This window comes from Mobula hypostoma, chromosome 22 (assembly GCF_963921235.1).
Source record: "Mobula hypostoma chromosome 22, sMobHyp1.1, whole genome shotgun sequence".
NCBI classification, from domain to species: domain Eukaryota; kingdom Metazoa; phylum Chordata; class Chondrichthyes; order Myliobatiformes; family Myliobatidae; genus Mobula; species Mobula hypostoma.
In genome coordinates, this window is record NC_086118.1 from 47,289,258 (window position 1) to 47,314,574 (window position 25,317).

Here is a 25,317-nt window from a genome sequence, read left to right on the forward strand (position 1 = left end):
ATCTCTGTCCGTTCACACTGTCACCCACAGATATAGAAGGATTCTTCATTACTGTTTCCGTGACAATTTTTGTTTTGACCCTGTCAGGGTTGTGAGCCCTGAGCTGAACCCCCCCGAACCTGAAGGACAGGTGGACCACTCTTACTCTGGGTTTACCTTTTGACCAGATTGGTATGGGTGACCCTACCAAGAGTGAAAGCACACGGTTATGACTCAAGCCAATGCAGCTCTCCAGGTCTTTGAGGCACACAAGCCCCCAAACCCTACGACAAGGAAATGCCTCGTGTCACAGAGAGACACAGATTGGACCAATCCTACCCAATTGAGGAAAACCTGGTGCTTTGAAAATAGTTGTTTATAAATCCAACGTTTCAATCACTACTGGAATTTAGAAGGTATATTACCACCAACCTTTTGCATGGAAAGTCCACCCTTTTCGGAAGTACTCATGTAACATTATTCTATCTTGCAGTCCACTCTGACACAGCCTGTTGTAAAATTGTCTGGCAATGTAAACATAAGCAGAAGGAATGGCTCCTGCTACACCCTTTGCGCCAAAGAAACCGTTCACTTCTGGTGAGGCTAACAATATCCGGTAATCTGCACAGGTCCCCAAGATTAGATCCATGTAGTTTTGAGTAAGGTTGAAATACCCTGAAGTCAAGTATATTGTAGAATCCTCTTCAGCTTCAGTTATCAAGGCTTCAGTCACATGCTCGTCTATTCTAATTCCAAAGGGCTTCATTTGTATTAAGGGGTAAATCCAAGTGTCCGTCTGTCGTGGAGATCCATCTGCATCGTAAGTCAGGACCAACTCATCTTCAGAAGGACCTTCAGCCAAGCCTGTTAGGTGGGTTGCACGTTGTTGCTTGTGTCTTGCCTCATTCACCACAGCCATGATCCTCTCGTGCGCTGCCGCACAAAAATCTCTTCGACTGCCTGAAAAATAATTTCAACAGTCAACTCAAGTGTTCTTGCTGGATGTCCAGCACAGTCATACAAAAATTAAAATAATCTGATTAAAGGTTAAATATAAATTGTTCTATCAGAACTTCAGAGAACACAAGTAAAAGGAGTAAGCCTTTCAGTCACTCGAGCTTGTTCTGCTATTCAACATAATAGCTGATCTTTTTTTGGCCTCAGCTCTACTTTGCTGCTCGTTTCCCCATTATCATTGACTAACCAACAAACAAGAATACACCTACTTTAATCTTGAATATATTTAGTGATTCATCCAGCACAGCTTTACATACAAGCTTCGGACCTGAATTTTTGCCCTCATCTCTATTTTGAAAGGGCAATGCACTTATCCTGAACCACACAGACTACTGGAGGAACTCAGCAGGCCAGGCAGCATCTACAGAAAAGAGTACAGTTGACGTGTCAGTGATGAAGGGTCTCAGTCCGAAAGGTCAACTATAATCTTTTCCATTGATGCTGCCTGGCCTGATGAGTTCCTCTAGCACTTTGTGTGTGTTACTTGGATTTCCAACATCTGCAGATTTTCTTTTGTTTGTGATTTGATTCACTTATTCTGAAATTCTAAAGTCTAATTATCCCACAGGAAGAAACAGCCTCTCAGCATATACCCTACAATCTCCTCAGAATCTTCAATAACATTAAATGTTGATCTTCTAAACCTTATGAACCTGTCTAACCTTTTCTTATCAGACAACCGCCTGATCCCAGCAATGAACCTTCCCCATCTTCGAGGTATGTACATTACTCTCATAAAAGTTATGTACAATAATCCAAGGTCCTGCCAATCTGCATTGCTGTAGCAAGATTTTCCTACATTCGTTCTCTGTTGCCTTTGCAATAAAGGCCAACAGTCCATTTGTTCACCTATCTGACTGCTGCAACTGGCACGCTAACATTGTGTTATTTATTTTATTGTTTTAAAAGAAGTACAGCACGGAATAGGCCCTTCGAGCCATGTCGCCCAGCGACCCCCGACAACCCCGATTTAACCCTTATCTAGCTCCCGGTCAATTTACAATGACCAGTTAACCTACCCAGTACAGCTTTGGACTGTGGGAGGAAATGGGGAGGCCCAGAGAAAACTCAGACACTCCAAGGGAAGAGCATACAGAGAACACTGGGATTGTACTCTGAACTCTGATGTAGAAGGAACAGAGAACATACAGTGTTGTACTAACCGCTACGCTGCTGTGTTCTGTGCATATGTCCATTCAGACCTGTGCCTGGCAGCAAGCATCTTGACATCTCTCCGCTTCCACTTACCATCTTTCTACTTTTCTAATCTTCCTTGTACAGTGGACAACCACAAATATCCCACCTTGTGCCTCACCCACCAAACACGAGATCGTTCACTTCACCTATTTATATATCTTCGCACACTGTGCCCCATCACTCCTCTCTATCTTCTTGCTACCAGCGACTTTGGATAGAATTCAGCACTGGTCCCTGCAGCAACCTACTAATTATGGCATGTCAACCAGAAATTATCCTGATTCCGTTAGGTAACGATCTTCTATCCCTGCTGATACATTACCCTTTGTAACAAGTTATATAAAGCTAAGGCACAAACAGAAGTACGTAGACATGAACAAAAAGCCTCAGACATCACCCTGGTCATGCTCTATTTTCGCTGCCATCAGGAAGTTGGTACAGGAGCCTCAAGACTAACGACAACAGATACAGGAACAGTTATTGCCCCTCAACCATCAGGCTCTTGAACCAAAAGGGATAACTTCATTTAGCTTCAGTTGCCCCGTCACTGAACTGTACCCACAACCTATGGACTCACTTTCAACGCCTCTTCATCTCATGTTCTCAATATTTACTGCTTAATTTTCCCCTTTTGAATTTGCAGAGTTTGTGGTCTTTCATGCAAAGATTGTCCGTCCTGTTGGGTGCGATCTTTCATTGATTGGTATGCCCACAAGAAAATGAATCTCAGGGTTGTATACTGTGACATTATGCATTTGATAATAAATTTACTTTGAAGTGACAAAGGTTGAATATTCCAGTCTACTTAACTTAGAACGTAGAACACCACAGCACAGTACAAGCCCTTTAACCCACGATGCTGTCGACCTTTTAACCTACTCGACAATCAATCTTGCCCTTCCCTCCGATAGACCACAACCCTTCATTTTGCTCTCATCCATGTGCCTTAGGGTCTTTTAAGTGTCCCTAATCTATCGCCACCACTCCAGGCAGTTCATTCCAGGCATTTACCATTCTGTAAAAATAAAAACACCTTACATCTCCCCTAAGTTTTCCTCCATCCACATAACAAAGGTGTCCTCTGCCATCAGCCATTGCTACTCGAGGAAAAAGATGCTAGCTGCTCACTCCATCTATGCCTCTTATAATCTTATACACCTCCATCAAATCGTCTCTCATCCTCCCTCGTTCCAAAAACATTTTGGAGGAAGCGTAGCCCTAATGATGAAAGATCGGATAACGAAAGTAGAAAGAAAGGACGTTAACTCCAAGAATCAAGTAGTATCAGCCTGGGTGAAGCTAAGAAAGACCAGGGGAAGATAATGATTGGTGCGTGTGTGTCCGAGTAGCGATAATGCAGGGCAGGATTAAAAAAAATTAGAGGAATGTTATGAAAGCGGGAATACAGTAATTATGGGGACTTAAAGCCACACATAATTCGGGCAAACCAAAATTATCTGTTTTCTAGATGAGAAACCAATGAGGCAGCAGGCATTTTATATCCAGTAGTGTGTAATAAGAAAGGGTTAATTGATAATCTGGCAGCTTGAAGTCCTGTACAGACTAATCACAATGCAATAGTATTTTATATAAAGGTGCCTATATTGAAATGTTCCTACAATCAATGATCTCACTTTAAGGACTCTTTATCTCATGTTCTCATTACTTACTGCTATTTATTTATATTTGCATTTGCATAGTTTGTTGTCTTCTGCACTCTGATTGATCTTTCATTGATCCCATTATAGTTACTATTGGATCTCAGGGTTGTATATGGTGACATATATGTAGTTTGATAATAAAATTTACTTTGAACTTTGAAATTCAAGACAAAACCAGGCTCTAAAGTTTAAAGAGGGAAAGCTATGAAGCAGGTACGACCATCTTTCTTCAGGAAACTGTATTGACCATAAATAAAACTGGCAAACAATCGAAGAGTTAATATATTTAACAAACATACACTCAGTGGCCACAGAAATATGATCTAAGTGACTTTGACCATGGAATGATTGTTGGTCCCAAATAGGGAGATTTGAGTATCTCAGAAACTACCGGGATTTTCATGCACAATAGTGTCTAGAGTTTACAGAGGATGGTGCGAAAACATAAAAACACCCAGTGAGTGGCAGTCGCCTTGTTAATGAGAGAGGTCAGAGGAGAACGGCCAGACTGATTCAAGCTGACAGGAAGGCAACGTTAATTCAAGTAACCACGTCTTACAACAGTGGTGTGCAGAGGAGCATCTGTCAACACACAGCACTTCAAACCTTGAAGTGGACGTGCTAACAACACAGAAGACCACAAACATGCACTCAGTGGCCACCTTAACAGGACAAGGAGGTATCTAATAAAGTAGCTACTGAGTGTATATTCCATAGGGCAGAAAAAAAGCCCCTTTCTCTCACAGATGCTGCTCGAGTTGCTGAGTTCCTCCAGCAGACCACTTGTTAACGGTTGCTGGTCTTCACTGTAAGGTTTGAGTATAAGAGTTAAGATGTCATACTATAATTACAGAGCACTAGTGAGACACCACCAAAAATACCCTGTACTGGTCTGGTCTCCCAGCCGAAAGAACAATGTACAACAGAGAAAGTGCAAAGAAACTTCACTCAAATAGTTCCTGGAAGGCGTCTCTGTCATATTAAAGAGAATAGTATGACTAGGCCTGTACTCCTGAGTTTTGAAGGTAACCTAATCTTCAAACATACAAAATTCTTATTGTGCACGACAGATTACAGAGACAGAGGCTTACCCTGGCTGAGGTAGCTCAAATTAATGTCACAGTCTCAAAATGGGGAAGTAGAGGCATTGCCATTCAGGACTTCAATGAGGAGAAAAAGTTTGGTGAATCTTTAGAACTGTGGAGACTCAGTTACATTTTGAATATCCAAAAAAATGAAATTGAGAAAAAAAATATTGATTAGGGAAACCAAGGGATCATAATCTTATTGAAGAGCTGAGAAGCCGGAGGAGAAGATGGCGGCGCGCCTGTGTATGCGCAGCTCTCCGGTGAAAAATGATGTCATATCTGTTAAATAGGGCCGTGGACAATTCTAATTTGATGGAGAATGGACGTGAAAGCACAGAGGAACATCTGGAGAAATTTCTGAAACGTCTATTCGCTGCTGTCATTACTGTGTGGTCGGCAATCTTTTGGAGGGTAGGCCTCAAAATCCCCGGTCTTGCCTGCTTTTGGCGACCGAGAAGGAGGTCGAATCGTTCAGACAGAGATGGCGCTCAGTACTTGGCGTCGGAGAGCTGATTGGAGCTCGAAGTTTTCGGATGACTCAGAGTCGGATTGTGGTCGGCATGGCAGGGAGAGTTTTTCTTCCTTCTCCCGTCTGCGTGAGATGTGAGAGATGTGGGACATTTGAGAAACTTTGAACTTTACTGTGCTCATGCACTTCTTCATCAAGTTATGGTATTATTGCACTGTTGTAACTATATGTTATAATTATGTGGTTTTGTTAGTTTTTTCAGTCTTGGTCTGTCCTGTGTTTTGTGATATCACACCGGAGGAAATAATGTATCATTTCTTAATGCATGCATTACTAAATGACAATAAGAGAGGACTACATGTCTTGATAATCTAAAAAATATCTAATATCCTATTCCTGCTTTGTTTCTTTGTATAATAACTTCTCATCTGGCACTTTATTATTGTATTTTGAGGATCCAAATATGCAATATCTTGTCATTCCATTTTATTAGAAAACCAATACATTTGTCAACTACTGTGGCTGGTTATCCATCATATCCGACCATGACAGTTAGATTTGTGTAGTTCTGTTGTGGTTGTAGGTGGCTGCTGAGCCCAAGTTGTGAGAGACGTAGACATCCAGAATAAAGACACAAAAACTGTGCGGGATAGGGAAGTGGAGCCACTGCGACTGCTTTCCCTCTCTTTCGATTAGTACTGCTCGATGCACCTCCTCCAGGTTGTTGTGAGCGGTTCAAACCAACGTTCGCCAGTCCTGCCAGTCTCGCACACTCTGTACAAGTCCAGCGTGTGCAACGTTAGCTTTCGTGCAGCCTTTGAACACCTTCCCAGGTCAGCCTCGACTCCTCTTGCCCAGCGAAAGCTCACCAGATTGTAGTTGCTTAGAGATACAGGAACCTTCATGCGTATGACATGCCCTGTCCACCGAGGCTGTGCTTTTACAATCATGGCCTCAACACTTGTTGCCCCTGCCTTGTTCAGGATCTACTACAGGAGGATGGTGGCAAGGTGGTTGGTAACCATCTTTCCCTAGGGTAGGAGAGTCCAAAATTAAAGAGGCGTAGATTTAGGGTGAGGGGGAAAGATTTAAAAGGGACCTGAGGGACAACGAGGATGGTAAATATACAAAATGAACTGCCAGGGAGGTAGTCGAGGTAGGTACAATAGTATCACTTAAGAAACATTTGGATTGGTACATGGAGAGACAGAGCTCGGAGGAATACGGTGAAAGGAAGTATGTTCAGGGTGCGTGGGGTCTTTGGCTATTGTAGCTGTTTTACAGAGGCGGTGAGAGATATACCGTGTATGAAGGGGAGGCTGGTTCCTATGATGTGCAGAGTTATATTCACCACTGCAGCATCTTACGGTCATAGCTACAGGAACTGTCATAGCAAGCTGTGATCCATCCGTATAGGTGATAAAAATTGGTGAGGGTCAAACGGGACGTGCCAAATTTCTTTAGTCTCCTCATGAGCTTCCTTGGCCATGGTATTGATGTAGTCAGACCAGGACAAGCTACTGGTGATGTTCACACCTAGGAACTTGAACTTCTCAACCCTCTTGACCTCAAAGTTCAAGTTCAAAGTAAATTTATCAAAGCACACCATATACAGTACAAGCCTGAGATTTGTTTCCTTGTGGGCATACTCAGTAAATCCAAGAACTACAACAGAATCAATGAAAAACTGCATCCATTCAATGCACAAAAGACAAACTGTGCAAATACAAAAGAAAACAAAATAAATAATAGTAATAAATAAGCAATAAATATCCAGAATGTGAGATGAAGAGTCCTTGAAAGTGTGCCCATAGGCTATGGGAACAGTTCAGTGAAGCCCCCTTTCTTGAAGACAATGATGAGCTCTTTTGTTTTGCTGACATTGAGGGAAAGATTGTTGTCATGGCCTCATATCACTGAAGTTTCTAGCTCCCTCCTGTACTCTGACTCATCATTATTTCAGATACGGCCCACTATCTGTAAACTTGTAGATGGAATTAGAGCAGAATCTGGCTACGCTGCCTTGAACGTACAGGTAGTAGAGTAGGGGTTGAGGACGCAACCCAGTGGAGCACTAGTGTTGAGAATAATTGGGGTGGAGATTTTGCTGATCATCCTCAATGACTGAGGTCTGTTAGTCAGGAAGTCAAGAATCCAATTGCCAAGAGAGGGGTTGAGTCCCAGGTCGAGGAATTTGGAGATGAGTTTGCTTGGATTATAGTATAGAAGGCCAAACTGAAGTCAATACACAATAGTCTAACTTAGGTGTCTTTACATCTGACTTAGGTGAGTTCATGGATAAATCAGCCATGATCTTATTGAACGGCGGGGCAGGCTCGATGGGCTGGATGGCCTACTCCTGCTCCTATTTCTTATGTTCTTATGTACAGTCCAGATGCTCTAGAGATGAAGGATATCACACCTGCTTTAGCGGTAGGCGAATTATGGTAGATCAAGGTTATATATTAGGCTGGAGTAAATGGGTGCCATGACCAATCTCTCAAAGCATGGGCATTAAATGACTTTTTCTTTTAAACCTACACTGATCTTACTAGAATGCAAGGATCTTTGAAAGGTAAAAATGATGCATCCACCTTTTTATGACCTTATAGCCATAGAGTACAGGGGACCTGTCAAACCTACCTATTTAGTTTACTTCACAACTCTTATTGCTTATTATCTTCTGCCCAACTTGTTCTAAATTTAGTTTCTTCCTCTATATTATAAACACCCTAAAATATTCTACATTATCTTCCCTAGTATTAATCTTCCCATGTCCCCTTTGACCCTCACCAGTTTTTATTGATTTATTGAAAGCATCCTATACACTTTGCAGCTTGGTATGGCAATTGCTGTACCCATTACAGTAAAAAGCTGGAGAGAGTGGCAGATAGAACATCACAGAAACCAGCCTCTTACACCACGCCGCCCGCCCCTCCATGTTATCTGGCCACTTTTAACTGATCTATCCTTAACATGTTTGTTTTCGTAGAAAATAATAACATGAATTGTTTTACAGACAGGATCGCAAAATTCATTTAGACTTTTCAGTGCTAAATGTTACTTCGATAAATTTACTGGCATTTCTCCATGGTCTTTTGGCTAAAACCTGACTTAAAAAAAAGAACAGTAGCAGAACATTTACCACAAGGAAGAAGCTCGGCACCTTGTCAAGGATAACTAGGAAGGAACAATAAATCCTATGCTTGTCAGCAATGCCCAGTATGAATTTTTTAAAATTATAGTTTACAGTCATGAATACCGCGTATAACAAATGGTAAACTGCATTCCATAACAGATACAGACACTTTAGTATGGGGTATTATTTCTGATGCTGGGATTTGATCATGGAATCATTTAAATTTAATTCAGACTTTATTTAAGCATCAATAGTTAGTTATCAAAAGAGTCAAAATCCATCTTCTAGTGGATGACAGCGATATGTGGACAAACCTTCATTAAAGCTGTCCTTTTTTTCAGTGATTGGAGTACATTTTTCTCACTTACCATTATAATGGCAGAGCTAAGAATTATGTCCACAACCTCAGGCTTAGTAACACTGTTTACTTGCATAAGCCATTCACTCTTTGCTCTGTCTAAAAGCTTATGGCGTGATAGTGTCACCTGGTAGGAGATAATCTTTTTGTTATGTGATATGCTACAATTTTTGACACTGTTGTTCAATACTTTTTCAGAAGGAGCACTCAGAGATACGCTCAGAGGACACTTTATTAGGTATCTTCTGTATTTCCTGAGTGTACATTTCATAGGCTTCTGCTGCTGTAGCCCATCCACTTCAAGGTTCGATATGTTGTGCATTCAGAGATGCTGCTCTGCATGCCACTGTTATAACAAGTGGTTATTTGAGTTACTGTCACCTTCCTATCAGCTTGAACTAGTCAAACCACTCTCCTTTGACCTCTCTCATTAGCAAGACAGTTTCACCCACAGAACTGCTGCTCACTGGACCTTGCATTGTTTTTCTTTTTGGTTTTTCAAACCATTCTCTGTAAACTCTAGATACCGTTGTGTGTGAAAATCCAGATCAGCAGTTTCTGAGGTACTCAGACCAGCCCCTGTGACACCAACCATGGTCAAACTCACTTGTATTAAACTTCTCCATTCTGATGTTTCGTATGAAGAACAAGTGAACTTCTTGACCATGTCCACGTACTTTTATGCATTGAGTTGCTGCCATATGATTGGCTGATTAGATATTTGCATTAATCAGGTATACCTAATAAAGTAGCCACTCACCATATTAGAGCACAGAACAGTACAATACAGGCCCTTCAGCCCAAGATGTTTTGCCGATCCCTTAACCTACCCCAAGATCAATCTAACCCTTTCCTCCCACATAACCCTCTATTTTTCGTTCATCTATGTGCCATACTGGGAGGAAGACTGTTGTTATGTGCAATTGTTGAATGAATTAATAAATAAAAGATGTGAAATAGTTCACAATGAGAAAAATTTAGCCTTGTTTCAGTTTTCAGGAGAGGAAGAAAAAGTTAGGCATCATGTGCAATTCACAAAAAGCTAGGATGAAAGAGAGAACCACCAGTTTCAGAGGCAGTCTAAGTGAAATTCTCTCTGGAAAACCCTAGATAGGCAAAGGATGGAAACTACGGCTCCTAAAAGAAAGAGAACAAAGCACAATGAAAGTTCCAAAATGGAGTTAAATAAAGCAGGCAGCAATCTAATCTAACTTAAGAAAGCCTAGATAGCTAACCAGAATCCAGAGAAAAGACAGCCCAGGAATGAAGGGTCTCAGCCTAAAACTTCAACTGTTTATTCCCCTCCATAGTTGCTGGCTGATCTGAGGAGTTCCTACAGCACTCTGTGTGTGCAGCTTTTTTTTTTAAAAAGCTTGGCAGAAGAACAAGAATGCTGCGATTTACAGTTAGTCACGTGAGAAGAAATAGGACCATTGTTAAAATTAGATGAACATTACTTCAGATGTTTATCTGTTAATAGATGCATAACATCTACACAGATGTATTTTTGGCTCAAAGGTCTTTTGTTGGTAATTTATACAACAGTGCAGGCAAGTGTAACTAAAGTAAACATGCAACAATGTCTTGAATTTTCAGTGAATAAACTACAGAAAAAATGTCTCTGGGCTAAGGTATAGGTACAGCAGGAAAGCTGAAACTAAGGAATTAAAGAATAGGTCACACAGCCTCTCATTCCCTGTTCTACCATCCAATAAGAACAGGGATCATCTGCTGCACCAATCAATAAGAACACAGAGCTGATATTTTATCACAGTGCCACTTTCTAAACTAAATAAATTCACCAAAAAGGCTGGACCTGTCCTTGGCTACAGTCTGGACTCTTGACTTGGTGGTGGAGAGGAGGTCAGTAAACAAACTGTTATCCTTTATGGACAATCTGGCACATCGTCTCCATGACCTACTGAATAAGCAGAGAAGCACCTTTTCAAACAGACTCGTTCAGCTCTGCTGTCATAAGGATCGTTACAGAAAATCTTTTCTACCAAATGCAATAAGCATAACAGCTTATCTCTGTGCAACAGAACACACATCATAGTACAATAGACTCTGCGTTATTATTTTATACATTATTCTATACATTATTAGTTAAGTCTGCACATTGCCAAGTGCGTTTTTAAATATTGCTGCTGTAACAAAAAAATTTCCCACTTGGGATCAATAAAGTACTTATTAAAATATCCAGAACAGTTTTCATACAAAATGCAAATAAGGAAAAGTGGCTAATGAATCAAATGTTGTTCAAATTTATTGGGCCTTTATAAAAATGTAAAGTTAATTTAGAATTCAAAGAATTCAGATTTCAAATTAAAACTCAAAGAAATTAACTTTACAAGAAGGGCAATGTAACATCAGTCATCTAAACTGCAGTTACTAAATGACCATAAAAGTCACAATTAAAATTCAATTACATTATACATAAAGTTATCCACATTGGGTATATTTCTATAGACTTGCAATTTAATATCTTAACTGCAGAAGAGCACAGGTCTCTCTTTAAACTTTGTTGTGATTAGTTTGTTTCAATAGTTAGGTTATTAGTATGACATCAGTTTCTTAAGAGGAAGAATATAGCTTCATAGCATTACATTAAAACATATAGTGAAGTGCATAATTTGCATCAAATCAAATCAGCAAGGATTCTGCTGGGTTGCCACACCTCCACTTATCTTAATACTATTACAGCACCGGTGATCACCGGTTGGTGTTCATTTCCTGCCGCTGCCTGTAAGGAGTTTGTACTTTCTCCGAGAGCACACGGGTTCCCTTTGGGTGCTCTGGTTTTCTCCCACACTCTAAAGACGTAGTGTTAGGGTTAGTGAGTTGTGGGCATGCCATGCTGGCGCAGGGGTGTGGCAAGTCTACAGAAATATACCCAATGTGGATAACTTTATGTATAATGTAATTGAATTTTAATTGTGACTTTATGGTCATTTAGTAAATGCAGTTTACACGACTGATGTTACATTCCTAACACTACATTCACAATCACACCACTGGCATTCACTTGCACATCATCTATTGGCAGAGGGTCCCTGAAATCATTCCAAGAATTTAATGATTCAGGGTTGAAATTAGCCGCCACCCAAACACAATCCCCTGTTCCAAAGCAGATTCTGTAAAGATAATGTACTCATTTAAACTATCATTTCAACCGATCAGTTATTAAATATTAGTGTCCCTCTGTTGGTTGAGGTAGACCATGGATATCCTGTCCTAGTCATCCTTGTTCATGCAGCACTACCTGCAGCTGATGAGAGCAGTGCGAGAGTGGCAGTCTCGGTGGCCGAGGGCCTCAGCTCTGCTGGAGATGCAGTGCTCCTTTCTATGGGTCTATGTGTGCTGCAGCTTTTAGGAATTTTTCCTTGCCTGACTTAGGGGGCTTCTCCTCCCAGGACTCTAGGCTGATGTCCAGCACCTTCACGTCTCGTTTGCAGACATCTTTGAGTGCAGTTGTGGGTGGCCAGTGGTTCTCCTGCCTGAAGCCAGCTCACCGTAGAGGATGCCTTTTGAGATTCGGCTATCCTGCATACAGCGAACACGGCCCAACCAGCTCAGCCTATGCAGCCCGAGCAGGGTGTACATGCTAAGAAGGCCACCACGAGAGAGAACCTCAGTGTTGGGTACTCTTGTCCCTTCAGGAGATGCCCAAGATGCAGCAAAGGCACCTCAAATGGAAGGTGTTGAGCCTTCTCTCCTGCTTAGCGTTTGATGCCTAGGTCTCGCTGTCATACACCAGTGTGCTGGTGACACAGCCATTGTACAGCGCCATCTTTGTTTTGAATGAGAGAATGGAGTTCTCCCAGACTCATGTGGTGACTGGCCAGAGTTGCGGCAGCTTTCCCAATGCGCTTGTGCTTGACGATTTCTGCATCCAAGGAGAGGTTGTCACTGATGATGGACGGATGAACAACGGATGAACAACATCCAGTTTGTAGTTGTCAATGGCAATGACTGCTGGTGCCTCCATATCTTGTCCCGAAACATTTGTCTTCTTCAGGCTGATAGACCGAATTCCTTGAAGGCCTGAGAGAAGTGATCCATCAAGCTCTGGAGGTGCTGTGGAGTAAACAGCAAGTCTCTGATCATATCCTCACACACTCTGGTTTTTGCTCTTCTGCAGGCGAGGTTAAAGAGCCTGCCATCTGATCAAGAGTGAAGGTAGATCCCCTCTGCTGCTGTGCCAAATGCTGCCTCAGGAGAAGGGCAAAGACGATCCAGAAGGGTGTTGGAGCAAAAACACAGCCTTGCTTAACACCTCTGCTTATGTCAAAGGCTTCTGAAGGGTTGCCACTGTACTGCACAGTCCCATTGACTTCGCTGTAGAAGGATCTGATCGTGCTCAGTAGTCTTGGTGGGCAGTCTACCTTAGAGAGGATCAGAAAGAGCCCATTTCTGCCGGCCAAGTTAAATCCCTTGGTAAGATCAATAGAGACAGGGCAGAAAAACTTCCTTTGTTCTCTGCACTCCTCCTGGAGTTGGCAGAGAAAGAAAATCACGTCCACGTTTGACCTCCCAGCACAGAGCCACTCTGTGACTCCAAGTAGACACACTCAGCTGAGGACCAAGAAGACCAAGGCAAAGACTTTGCCAACAACACGCATGAGGGTGATGCCCCTGTCATTGTAACAGTCACTTCTCACACCTTTTGTTTTTGCAGACAGTATCAGTCTTGGTATCCCTCACATCCAGTAGTACAGCTCCTTCCTGCCACCACTAACAGGGGCGAGCAGCAGGCACAGTAGAGTAGTAATGCAGTGCCTAATCAGGTCAAGGGGAATCCCATCATTGCCTGGCGCCTTCGCGAGGCCAAGCTGCCGACGAGGAGCTGTGCCCCTCTAGGAATGGCTCTGCATCCAGTTCTTCCATTGTCGGCAGCCACTCAGGGCTGAGGTGGTGAGAGAGTGTTCACTCTGGAGTAGAGGTCAGAGTAACATTCTATCCACCCTTTGGTCTGTTTGCCCGCCTGTGATTACTGCTCCATTGGTGTACTTGAGCAGAGCCATCTTACCCTGAGAGGGGCCGAGGGCTTTTTGGATGCTACCTCGATGCCCTGATATTGCCCATCAGTGTTGCAGTCTGCATGTCTTCACTGAGCCACACCCAGTATTCACTGGTGCAGAACTTTACTACTCGCAGCCCTGAGGAACTGTCAGTTCCACTCAGTGGGCAAAAGCTTATACCTGGCTAGGGCAGCATGTACTGTGAACCAGTCATTTGTTTTGGAGGTCTTCTTTCCAAAGGTAGCTAAAGCTGTACTGTAGACGGTATTCTGCAGGTGAGCGAACTGCTCCAACAGGTCTGGGTGAGACATTTTGCTGACGTCAGTGCGATGGTTCCCTTCTTGTTTAGCGTGACGGAATTTCTTTGACTGCAATCTGATCTTGCAACACACCAGTGAGTGGTCTGTGTCACAAACTGCACTGGTAGACACATGTGAAAAGCACACCGCTGAGGAAGGAACTCCTAATTCATGAACAAGCCCAGCGGGTGCCAGTGTCTGGAGTGAGGGCATCTGGGACAGATTATGATAGGTTCAGAACTGCAGCAATCAGAGTTATTAAGTATTTTACCAAGACCAAAAGACAAGGAATAGGAGCAAAATTCATTTCGACTTTTCAGTGCTAAATGTTACTTTGTTAAGTTTACTGGCATTCCTCCATGGTCTTTTGGCTAAAATCTGACTAAAAAAAAAGAACAGTAGCAGAACATTTACCACAAGGAAGAAGCTCGGCACCTTGTCAAGGATAACTAAGAAGGAACAATAAATCCTGTGCTTGTCAGCAACGCCCAGTATGAATTTTTAAAAATTACAGTCATGAATACTGTGTATAACAAATGGTAAACTGCATTCCATAACAGATACAGACACTTTAGTACGGGGTATCATTTCTGATGGTAGGATTTGATCATGGAATCATCTAAATTTAATTCAGACTTTATTTAAGCATCAATAGTTAGTTATCAAAAGAGTCAAAATCCATCTTCTAGTGGATGACAGAGGTATATGGACAAACCTTCATTAAACCTTTACTTTTTTCCCCTCCCCCCCCCAGTGATTGGGGTACATTTTTCTCACTTACCACTATAATGGCAGAGCTAAGAATTATGTCTATAATCTCAGGTTTAGTAACACTGGCTGGCCCACCAATCCACTATGGCTGATCTATTATCTCTCTCAACTCTATTCCCCTGCCTTCTACTCATAACCCTTGAACCTGTACCCAAGTCTGTCCACGTCCTCCACGGACATCTGCAGCAATAAGTTCCACAGATTCACCACCCACTGGCTAAAGAAATTTTTCTTTTCACCCCGTTCTCAAGAGAAGTCCTTCTATTCTGAGGCAGTGCCTCCTGGTTCTAGAGTCTCCCACTACAGAAACATCCTCACCATTTCCACTCTATCGAGTAAATCAATATTCAATAGGTTTCAATGAGGATATTATGCCCCCCCCACAGATAACTTATGTGGTAAATCTGCTTTTATGCATCTGAATTGGGTTTAAGTAGAAGTCAATTTTACCATTCAAATGTAACTGTCAAAAAAATTATACTTTAAATCATTTTAATACATATTATTAGCTAGATTTTCTCCAAAAATCAGTCAAGAAATCAAACACCTTGATTTACTGTCTAATAAATTTATATTAACATATGAAGAAGCATGAAATATTGTTTCAAGGTTTGCTAGATAACGTTACATTCAAATACAATGCAGGATTTTCCCCAATTGTTTATTGTACTAAAATTAGTAGGTGAGGCACAACATTTAATTCCAAAAGATGGATTGACACCCTTTATGTTCACCATTTTCCCTTTGGTTCCCATGGAATGTTTCAACTTTAAAAATAACAGAAATTTTTGAACATTTAATCTTGGCAACTCTTTGTAATACTTCCACAATAAAAATCAGGAACATGACTATGAGCCTTAAAAATACATATTACCACTGGGTGTCACTGTGGGACAGGAAAGTAGCACGCTTCACAAGAGGCGGTCAGTACAAGCACACAAAAACTTTTAAAAAAAAAGAGAGATGAAGATTTAATTTTAAATATACTTGGTACTTTTAGAATTAAAGTTCAAATATATTCCCACTTGCATCTTCTGAACTCTCCCTCTGGTCTCCATGATAAGCATATCTGAAACAACTGCCTGGAATACAGCCACGAGTATTTCGAACCAGAATCGTGCCTCTCCTTCTCAACCTGTTACGGAGTTCCTGACTAAGCAGCCAATGCCCATCTGCCCCAACATGCTGTCAGCTGTGGTACTGGAGATAAGGCTTTGCATGCTGCAGCTCTTAAAGCAAGTGAGTGGCTGCAGTAGTTGATAAAGATTTGTTCATCCAAATCCCTCAATACACTGGAGCATTAACTTAAACTTTTCCCCTCAAGTCTCTTGAATTGAACTTGACCTTAAGCTTCTGAGCCCAAGGTACAAGTTCTACCAGACGATTCAATGTTTTCTTTCTGAGCTGAAGTTGGTCAGAATCTAAACTCAAGTATATAAGCCAAGTTCATTGACAAAGCTTTGCACCGTCTATATTCATTAACTATTGGAAGGAAGTGAGTTTCTAAATTAACAGGGCCTTCACTTGCAGTTAGTTCAAAGAACAAGCTCTTTGAACCACGATGTCTGCAGTGACCATGAAACCAATTTAAATTAATTTTATCTGAACTATTCCCAACTTACTTGTGTGTCTAAATGCTCCTTAAACATCACTGTCATACCTGCCTCCACCACCTCCCTGGTAATGCATCCTAGGCACCTGCCACCCTCTGTTTAAAAACAAAACTTGCCCTGTAAATCTCCTTTAATATTCCATCCCATTTTACCTTAAAACTACACCGTCTATTGTTTGACATTTCCATTCTCACAGGCACACATTACTGGTGAGGATGGGAAGGGTTTGAGTCCCTAGATAAACGGCTGTATCATGATTTTCTCTAACATAAGGCACAGAATACAGATCATTCCAAGATGAAAGAATATATTATTCATTCACCTTTCCCTCCCTAAAACACAAGTTTCATGACTGCGAACTTTATTCCATGTTTCGGATTTTTGGGAAGTGATTTGTGAATTCTGTAAGGGCGAGTTTCTATTACCCAAATGATGATAACCATTGTGATTGAACTTGGCAGAACCAGATGGAGATGGGGAAAGAGGTGGATTTTTTTAGGTTACAAGATTTGAGCCAACTAACAGCAGTAGGGGTAAAGAGCATAGATAAATGAGTAATTTAACAGGGGATCAACTCAGTTAGATTTCCAGACCTGGCTGGACCTTGTTTGCAGAAACCTGGCTCATATCACTCTTCGCCTTTAAAACCTGGTAGAACTTGTAGCTTCCAAAGACTGGCATCTTCAGAACCACATGGGCTAATTTCTCCTGCCTTCAGAATGTGCACGTTCAATGCAGAAAACAAATGATGCCCAACTTGTGCATTTCACAACAGGTAATGCCTGGTGGAATTGCTCCTGATCTCCAAATTCAACATGGAAACCATTATAGTCATGTTCCATGTTGGGAAAACAAAAAAACAATTTTCATATGCATAACTAGGGAATCAAGTCTCCAGGTTACTACGCTTAATGGCCACTTCATTAGGTCCACCTGTCCATTAATACAAATATCTAACCAGCCAATCATGTGGCAGCAACTCAATGCATAAAAGCATGCAGATATGGTCAAGAGGTTCAGTTGTTCAGATCAAACATCAGATTGGGGAAGAAATGTGATCTAAGTGACTTTGTCTGTGGATGATTGTTGATGCCAGACAGGGTGGTTTGAGTACCTCAGAAACTGCTGATCTCCTGGGATTTTCAGGTACAACAGCCTCTAGAGTTTATAGAGAATGGTGCATTAAAAAAAAATCCAGTGAGTAGCAGTTCTGTGGGCAAAAATGCCTTGTTAATGTGAGAAGTCAGAGGAGAATGGCCAGATTTGTTTAAGCTGACAGGAAAGGAACAGTTACTCAACCAACCATACATGACAACAATGGTGTGAACACACTGAAGTGGATGGGCTGCAGCAGCAGAAGATCACACTGGGTTTCACTCCTGTACCTAAAGTGCTCACTGAGTGTATTTTTCCATATATTTCAAGCAGAGGGTAGCAATAACTAATTCATATAGTTTTGTTAACTGAAAAATCATAATTCAGTAGGATACAGGCTTGGGGACAGGTTGTGGAAATGGTAAATTGATCCTACCTGTGAATGGGTGGACCATTCCTGGTTTCACATCAGCTGTGTCATTCTGCTCCAAATGAAGTGAGATATCACTGACTGCACCAACCAACTCATCAAAGAAATCTGCAATCTCACGGCAGTCACGTAGTAAAACATAACGATCCTGGCGATTCGTAAAGTAGGAATCACTTAGGTTTGCTCTGGAATATTTGAACAAAAAGGTAGAATTTATTATCTGCAATATCATTTAAATTTCCCAAATTCAAGTTTTTTTTTGAGTGCTTAAATCAGTATAACTACCAGCAGTACAATTACGTTCACAAATTCTATTCCACCCATCAGATCTTTTTTCCTTGTTACATGGTGATGAGTGATGAGTGACACAGTTGATAAAGCTTCTGCCCCACAACTCCAGTGACCGGAATCTAATCCCCACCTCTGATACCACCTGTATGGAGTTTACACATCCTTCTTGTGACAGCATGGGTTTCCTCTGGGTGCTCCAGCTTCTTCCCACACCCCAAAAGACAAATGTGTTAATAGGTTATAAATACCTGAGGTCCTGCCGATGCTGGAAATATTGAACAACTAGCACAAAATACTGGAGGAACTTGGCAAGTCAGGTAGTTTCGATGGAGGGGAATAAACAGTTGATGTTTTGAATGACAGCCTTGTGCCTCTCCATCAATGCTGCCTGACTTGCCGAGTTCCTCCGACATTTTGTGCTTGTGTTCATAGGTTGAGTGATCATTGTAAATTACCCCTAGTGTACAGGTGAGTGATAGAACTAATGAGAATGCGGAGAGAATTGGTGTAGGATTAGTACGAAAAAGGCGATAAGTAGTTGTGGGGATGTTGTGAACCAATAGGCCCGCTTACGTGCAGTATGACTTTGACAACCGAATCACTGGTCCACACTTAGTAGAAGTAACTATGAGTCTAGTGACGCTCATCATTATTAAAGCAAAAATCAATCAACAACTTTGAGCTGCAGACAGCTAAACATGGATATCAGGAGTTCCTGTGTGAAATGCTCCACTCTTCCAGTGCACTGCCATAACAGCGTACTGCTGGAGACTTGCTATTCAACTATGTTCGAATCTTTCATGATAGCTACCCACAATTGTGAAAAAATATCTCAGGGGCGGCACAGTAGCATAACGGTTAGGGTGATACTATTACATCGCCAGCAACAAGGGTTCATTTCCCGCTGCAGCCTGTAAGGAGTTGGTATGTTTTCTCCCGACCACATGGGTTTCCTCCCACATTCCAAAGACATATGGGTCATAGGTTAATTGGTCACATGGGTGTAACTGGGCTGCGCAGACTTGTTGGGCCAGAAACGCCTGTTACCTTCTTGTATCTCTAAAATAAAGAAAACTTACCATAAAAGTTGCATGCCTATTCAAATATAAAAGAAATTTTAACAGCTAAACAACTTTGCTGACACTGATGTTGAACCTTTACAAAGACTCACTGCTTCAGATACAACCCATCTCTCTACACAATCTGGAGTCGACTGCCCCACAAGACATGTTGCCCTACAGCTGCTCCCTGTCAGACTGCCTGGCCCAGCTCTGGCCACTCACTACTGGATATCTTGTCTAGACTATCGAACGCCAAACTAGGTGGGAATCTGGATAAATTACAGACAATAAGAACTGCTGTTAAATTTGGCAAAATTCTACATATTGGGGATTTCTATTCTCTGCCACCACACTCATTATCAAAGGCGATATTCAATTCATTTTGAAATTCAATTATTTTATACTCACCCACTGATAATAACATTGTTGTCAAAGAGGTAGATTTTGATGTGCTGCAGGCCAATCGTCTCATTGAACCGCTCTGGTACCAGGAGTTTAAGAATTCCCCTGAGGTCTGGGGTGTGATACAAAGAGATACGCACTTGATTTGGAAACTTCCTCAGCAAAGGAATCAGCATAGTTCGAGAGTTTGTCTTGCCTAGGGAGTAGTACAATGCAATCAAAAATAGAATGATAATCAATTTTCAATTTTAAAATTTCTCACAAAACAATTAATGTGGAGAATTTTAAAATGAGAATTAAACAAACAAAAGTCAAAGGATTAACACATACAGTAATAAAGTCAGAATACTACAGCACAGAAACAGGCCTTTCAACCCATCTAGTCCATAATGACTTGATCTTCTGTTTAGTCACATATTACCTGCACCCAAACCACATCCCTCCACACCTCTCCCATCCACGTATCTTATCTAAATTTATCTTAAATGTTACAATTGAACTTGCATCCACTTCCTGTCAGCTCACTCCACACATGCACCATCCTCAGAGTGAAGATCCCCTCAGATATACTTTAACTATTTCACCTTTCACCCTAAATTTATGACCTCTAGTTCTTGTTTCACCCAACCTGAAGGAAAAAAGCCTTTGTGCATATCTATCTATACCCATCATATTGCCCCTCATTCTCCTGCACTCTGAGGAATAAAGACCCAAGCTATTCAATTTTTCCCTATAACTCAGATTCTCAAGTCTTTGTAAGATTTTCCTTTACCCTTTCAAGCTTGATATTGTTTCTTGTACGCAGATGATCAGAAATGCACACAATACTCTAAATTAGGCCTCACCAATGTCTTATATCCCAATTCTTATACTGAATGCAATGATTTAAGGCCAATGTGCTAAAAACTCATTTTACAACCTTATCAATCTACGATTCCTAGGTCCCTTTGTTCTATAGTACACCTCAGAGCCCCAAGGTTCACTGTGCAAGTCTTACCTTGGTTTGTCCTACCAAAGTGCAACAGCTCACACTTGTCTGCATTAAATTCCACCTGCCATTTTTCAGCTCATCTTCCCAACTACAAATTCTGATGGCCTTCTCCGCTGTTCACTACACCCCCAACCTTGGTGTCATCTGCAAGTTTGCTACATTATCATCAAAATCATTAATGCAAATGATAAACAACAATGGACCCAGAACCGATCTCTGCAGCACACCACGAGCCACAAGCCTTCAATCAGAGAAACAGTCATCTACTACCACTGTCTTCTCTAATTTGGAGACAATTACCAACTTCATCCTGAGTGCCAAGCAACTTAACCTTCTGGACCAGCCTCTCATCTGGGACTTTACAATGGCCTTGTTAAGGTCCATGCCTGCCAGATCACTTCTGATGTCATCAAAACTGGCCCTACTCCAATTTAAAATCTCAGTCTGAGGACCAATCCTACCTTTCTCCGTTATTATCTTAAAATTAGAACCAGTAGATCTAACGTGTTCCCCTACACACACTTCAGTCACCTACCCTGTCTCATTTACCAATAGGGGATCCAGTATAGCACTCTATATATTGATCGAGGAAACTTTCCTGAAAATGTGGTGAGACAGCATGCTTCCAGTGTCTCAATACACGTCAGCACCCTGAACCAAGCGCAGCAGGAGAGCTCCAGGTGAAAGGAAGTAAGCGATAGTTTCTACCATCCCTTTGTGGGAATGGCCCAAATTAAGGTTCCTAGTTTTATTAGCATACTGTTGCATAAATCCAGATCAACAATAATCTAAGCAACAACAAACCACTACTGGAAGCTCCTTGGAGAAATTTGTTACTAATTTTAAAGCACCCAGTTTAAGTGACAACTTTCGAGCAACTTACATTGAGTACATGAATAGTCTATATCATTACGATGTGACTGGCTCTTCAAATGCCATTCGGCCGTCACCTAATGTTACAGCTTGAAACACCCAATATACAATGTAATAAACTATAGCTCTATTTGTTGAAATGCTATAAATATTAAAGACAAATCAAGCACAACACATGCAATACACAAAGGGCAATGGGAGTTTTTCATTACAATTTCATTAATTAACTTACTGATTTGCCGGTAATTCTTCCAAGGAATTATTCCATCATTACATGAATAGGTAAATACTTCTATGGTAACAGCTGTTACCTTTTACACACCTCTAGACCCTCTTGTGCAGTCTAGCAGAACAGCAACTCTAAGACCAGGTACCATAGCTTCCTCCTGTGACCTCTGCAGGGATTCCTCAATACAATCAACCTAAAGAGTATCAAGAGAAGCCACATACGTTATTAACTTGACCTGAAATATCAATTCCATCAGTATCGTTAAAACTTGAAGATTTTCATTTCTAGTTCTAGAAAATCAAAAAGCTCTCCTTTCCAACAACAAATCAAGATAGTACTGATTAAAACAATACAGTCTTCCAGTTTCTTTTGTTGTTTTATCAGTGCAGCTTGCCATGGAATGTGGAATTACCAGAAAAAGTTTTTAAAAAAAAATATTTAGTTAAAAATTGGACTAATTTTATCATGTCCAGGCTTTCTAATAATAGTGATGCTCAAATGGATTCCAAGTCTTTCATCTAAATAATCAAATGCTAATAACATTTTAAACAAGAGGTACAGATCGCTTGTTTCTACAATTTGTCCCACTATACACAATAACATTTATTCCAATTCTTAAATTTATACATTGATGATCTTTTTCAAATAAATTTTAATTTTAAAACTAGATATTTATCCCCCTCAGAATAAACTGACAAAAATACATGCAACACCCACAAAATGCTGGAGGAACTCAGCAGGCCAGGCTGCATCGATGGAAAAAAGTACAAAGGATGTTTCGGGCCTAGACCCTTCAGCAGGACTGGAGGAAAAGAAAAGATGAGGAGTGGATCTAAAAGCTGGGGGGGGCGGGCGGGAAGGAGAGAGAAACACAAGGTGATAGGTGAAACCGGGAGGGGAAGGGATGAAGTAAATAGCTGGGAAGTTAATTGGTGAAAATGATACAGGGCTGGAGAAGGGGGAGTCTGATAGGTGAGGATAGAAGGCCATGGAAGAAAGGAAATGGGATGTGCACCAAAGGGAGGCAAGGAGATAACGTGAGAGAGAGAGAAAGAAGGGGCTGGGAACTGGTGAAGGAAAGGGCGGGAGTCCATCACCAGAAGTTTGAGAAATCGGTGTTCATGCCATCAGGCTGGAGGCTACCCAGACGGAATACGAAGTGTTGTTCCTCCAACCTGAGTGTGGCCTCATTGTGACAGGGGAGGTCATAGATTGACATATTGGAATGGGATTGGGAAGTGGAATTAAAATGGATGGCCACTGGGAGGTCCTGCTTCTTCCGGCAGTGTGCTCAGCGAAACAGTCTCCCAATCTACATCGGGTCCCACCGATATACAGGAGGGGAGGGAAAGATGCTGTTGGCGGTGGGATCCCATTGGAGATGGCGGAAGTTCCGGAGAATTATGTGCTGGATGCGGAGGCCGGTGGGGTGGTAGGAGTGGAAACGTGGAACCCTATCCCTGGTTGTGTGGATGGAGGATGGGGTAAGAGCAGATGTGCGTGAAATGGAAGATATGCGGCTGAGGGCAGTGTTGATGGTGGAGGAAGGGAAGCCCCTTTCTTTGAAAAAAGGAGGACATCTCCTTTGTTTTAGAAGGAAAAGCCTCATCCTGAGAGCAGCTGCAGCGGAAACGGAGGAATTGAGAGAAGGGAATGACGTTTTTACAAGTAACAAGGTAGAAAGAGGTATAGTCCAGGTAGCTGTGAGAGTCAGTGGGTTTATAATAGACATCAGTAGATAAGATGTCTCCAGAAATACAGAGAGTGAGATTGAGAAAGGGCAGTGTCAGAAACGGACCAAGTAAATTTGAGGGTAGCGTGGAAGTTGAAGGCAAAGTTGATGAAGTTGATGAGCTCTGCATGGGTGCAGGAAGAAGCGACAACACAGTTATCAATGTAGTGTAGGAAAAGTGGTGGGAGTGTGACACCAGTGTAGGCTTGGAACATGGACTGTTCCACGTAGCCAACAAAAAGGTAGGCATAGCTGGGACCCATGCGAATACCCACAGCTACAGCTTTTGTTTGAAGGAAGTGGGAGGACCCAAAGGAGAAATTATTAAGCACGAGGACAAGTTCCGCTATACGGAGGAGAGTGGTGGTGGAGAGAAACTAGTTGGGTCTGGTGTCCAGAAAGAAATGGAGAGCTTTGAGGCCTTCCTGGTGGACAACGGAGGTGTATAGGGACCAGACATCCATCGTGAAACTAAGATGATGGGGGCCAGGGAACCTGAAATCATTGAAAAGATCCAGAACGTGTGACGTGTCACAGATGTAGGTAGGAAGGGACTGAACTAGGGGGAATAAGACAGAGTCGAGGTATGCAGATACCAGTTCAGTGGGGCATGAACAAGCTGAAACAATGGGTCTATCTGGATAAGTGGGTTTGTGGATCTTAGGTAGGAGGTAGAAACGGGAACAAAAATACATTTTAATTGAACTTAATATGCAGTGAATTTTATTTGCAGAAACAAATTAGAGCTTTGCAGAAATCCAACAACAGTGATATTCACAGTAATACTGCTTTCCTGCAATGTATTAAAGAATTACCATTTTTTTTTAAAGAAGCCAAAACACTCCACAATTTGGAAAGCAGACTATCCAATCAGCGTTACTGCAATAGAATGGTTAAGCTGTTTGTGCAGCGGCCTTAGAGATGGAATAATGATTCAGACACAAGAGTTTAAGTACCATCTAGGGAGTTAGATAACGAGTTCAAGAAATTAAATAAATTTGAAATAAAAGCTAATGAATAAGACCGACCAAAAAACTTCTGGTCAAATGCGCATCTACTTTATTAATGTTTTCAGGGAGAAAATTTGCCTTAAAACACAACAAATGTTGGAAACAGAGTTTCTGTAGATGCTGGAAATCCAAATCAACACATACAAAATGCTGGAGGAACTCAGCACATCAGGCAGCATCTATGGACAGCAATAAACCATTGATGTTTTGGGCTGAGGCACTTCAAGCAGGGCAATAAATGTTTACCTTGTAAGCAGGAAAATCTCATAATAAATGAATAAAATTCTCAATGATCTTAGTCTTCAAAATGCAGAAGGTTTAACCACCTTGCTCAGGAAGTCTTACTTTCTAACTCATTTGCTTTCCTCCCATTTGTTCTCTCACTACCATAAACATCTACAAATTAAGTGTACAGTTCAGTAAATATTTATATTTAAAGCCAGCTCTTATTTCCCACTGATTTCTTCTGAGCATATTCCCAACAACATTAGTCCCAGAAACAGAAGGTGACAGGAAAAAATGCTCATCTCTACGGAAGGTTCTCTTGACCTAGCCAGAATATATCACAAGCTCAGGTTTGTTACTCGTAAA

The 25,317-nt window shown here is 41.5% G+C and overlaps 1 protein-coding gene across 3 annotated transcripts in view; it reads right to left on the reverse strand.

The window, feature by feature from the left end:
- Positions 1-25,317, reverse strand: part of LOC134360329 (CDP-diacylglycerol--glycerol-3-phosphate 3-phosphatidyltransferase, mitochondrial) — a 53,458-nt gene that overhangs the window by 18,152 nt on the left and 9,989 nt on the right. For all 3 annotated transcript variants that reach the window (XR_010021320.1, XM_063074561.1, XM_063074562.1), the window contains 4 exons: positions 22,078-22,177; positions 19,898-20,087; positions 18,144-18,322; positions 412-939 (listed from right to left, as the gene is read on the reverse strand). Coding sequence is in view for 2 of the 3 variants with exons in the window: in XM_063074561.1 (XP_062930631.1) it covers positions 412-939; positions 18,144-18,322; positions 19,898-20,087; positions 22,078-22,177 (997 nt within the window). In the remaining variant the exon portion in view is untranslated. The remainder of the gene's footprint in view (positions 1-411; positions 940-18,143; positions 18,323-19,897; positions 20,088-22,077; positions 22,178-25,317) is intronic.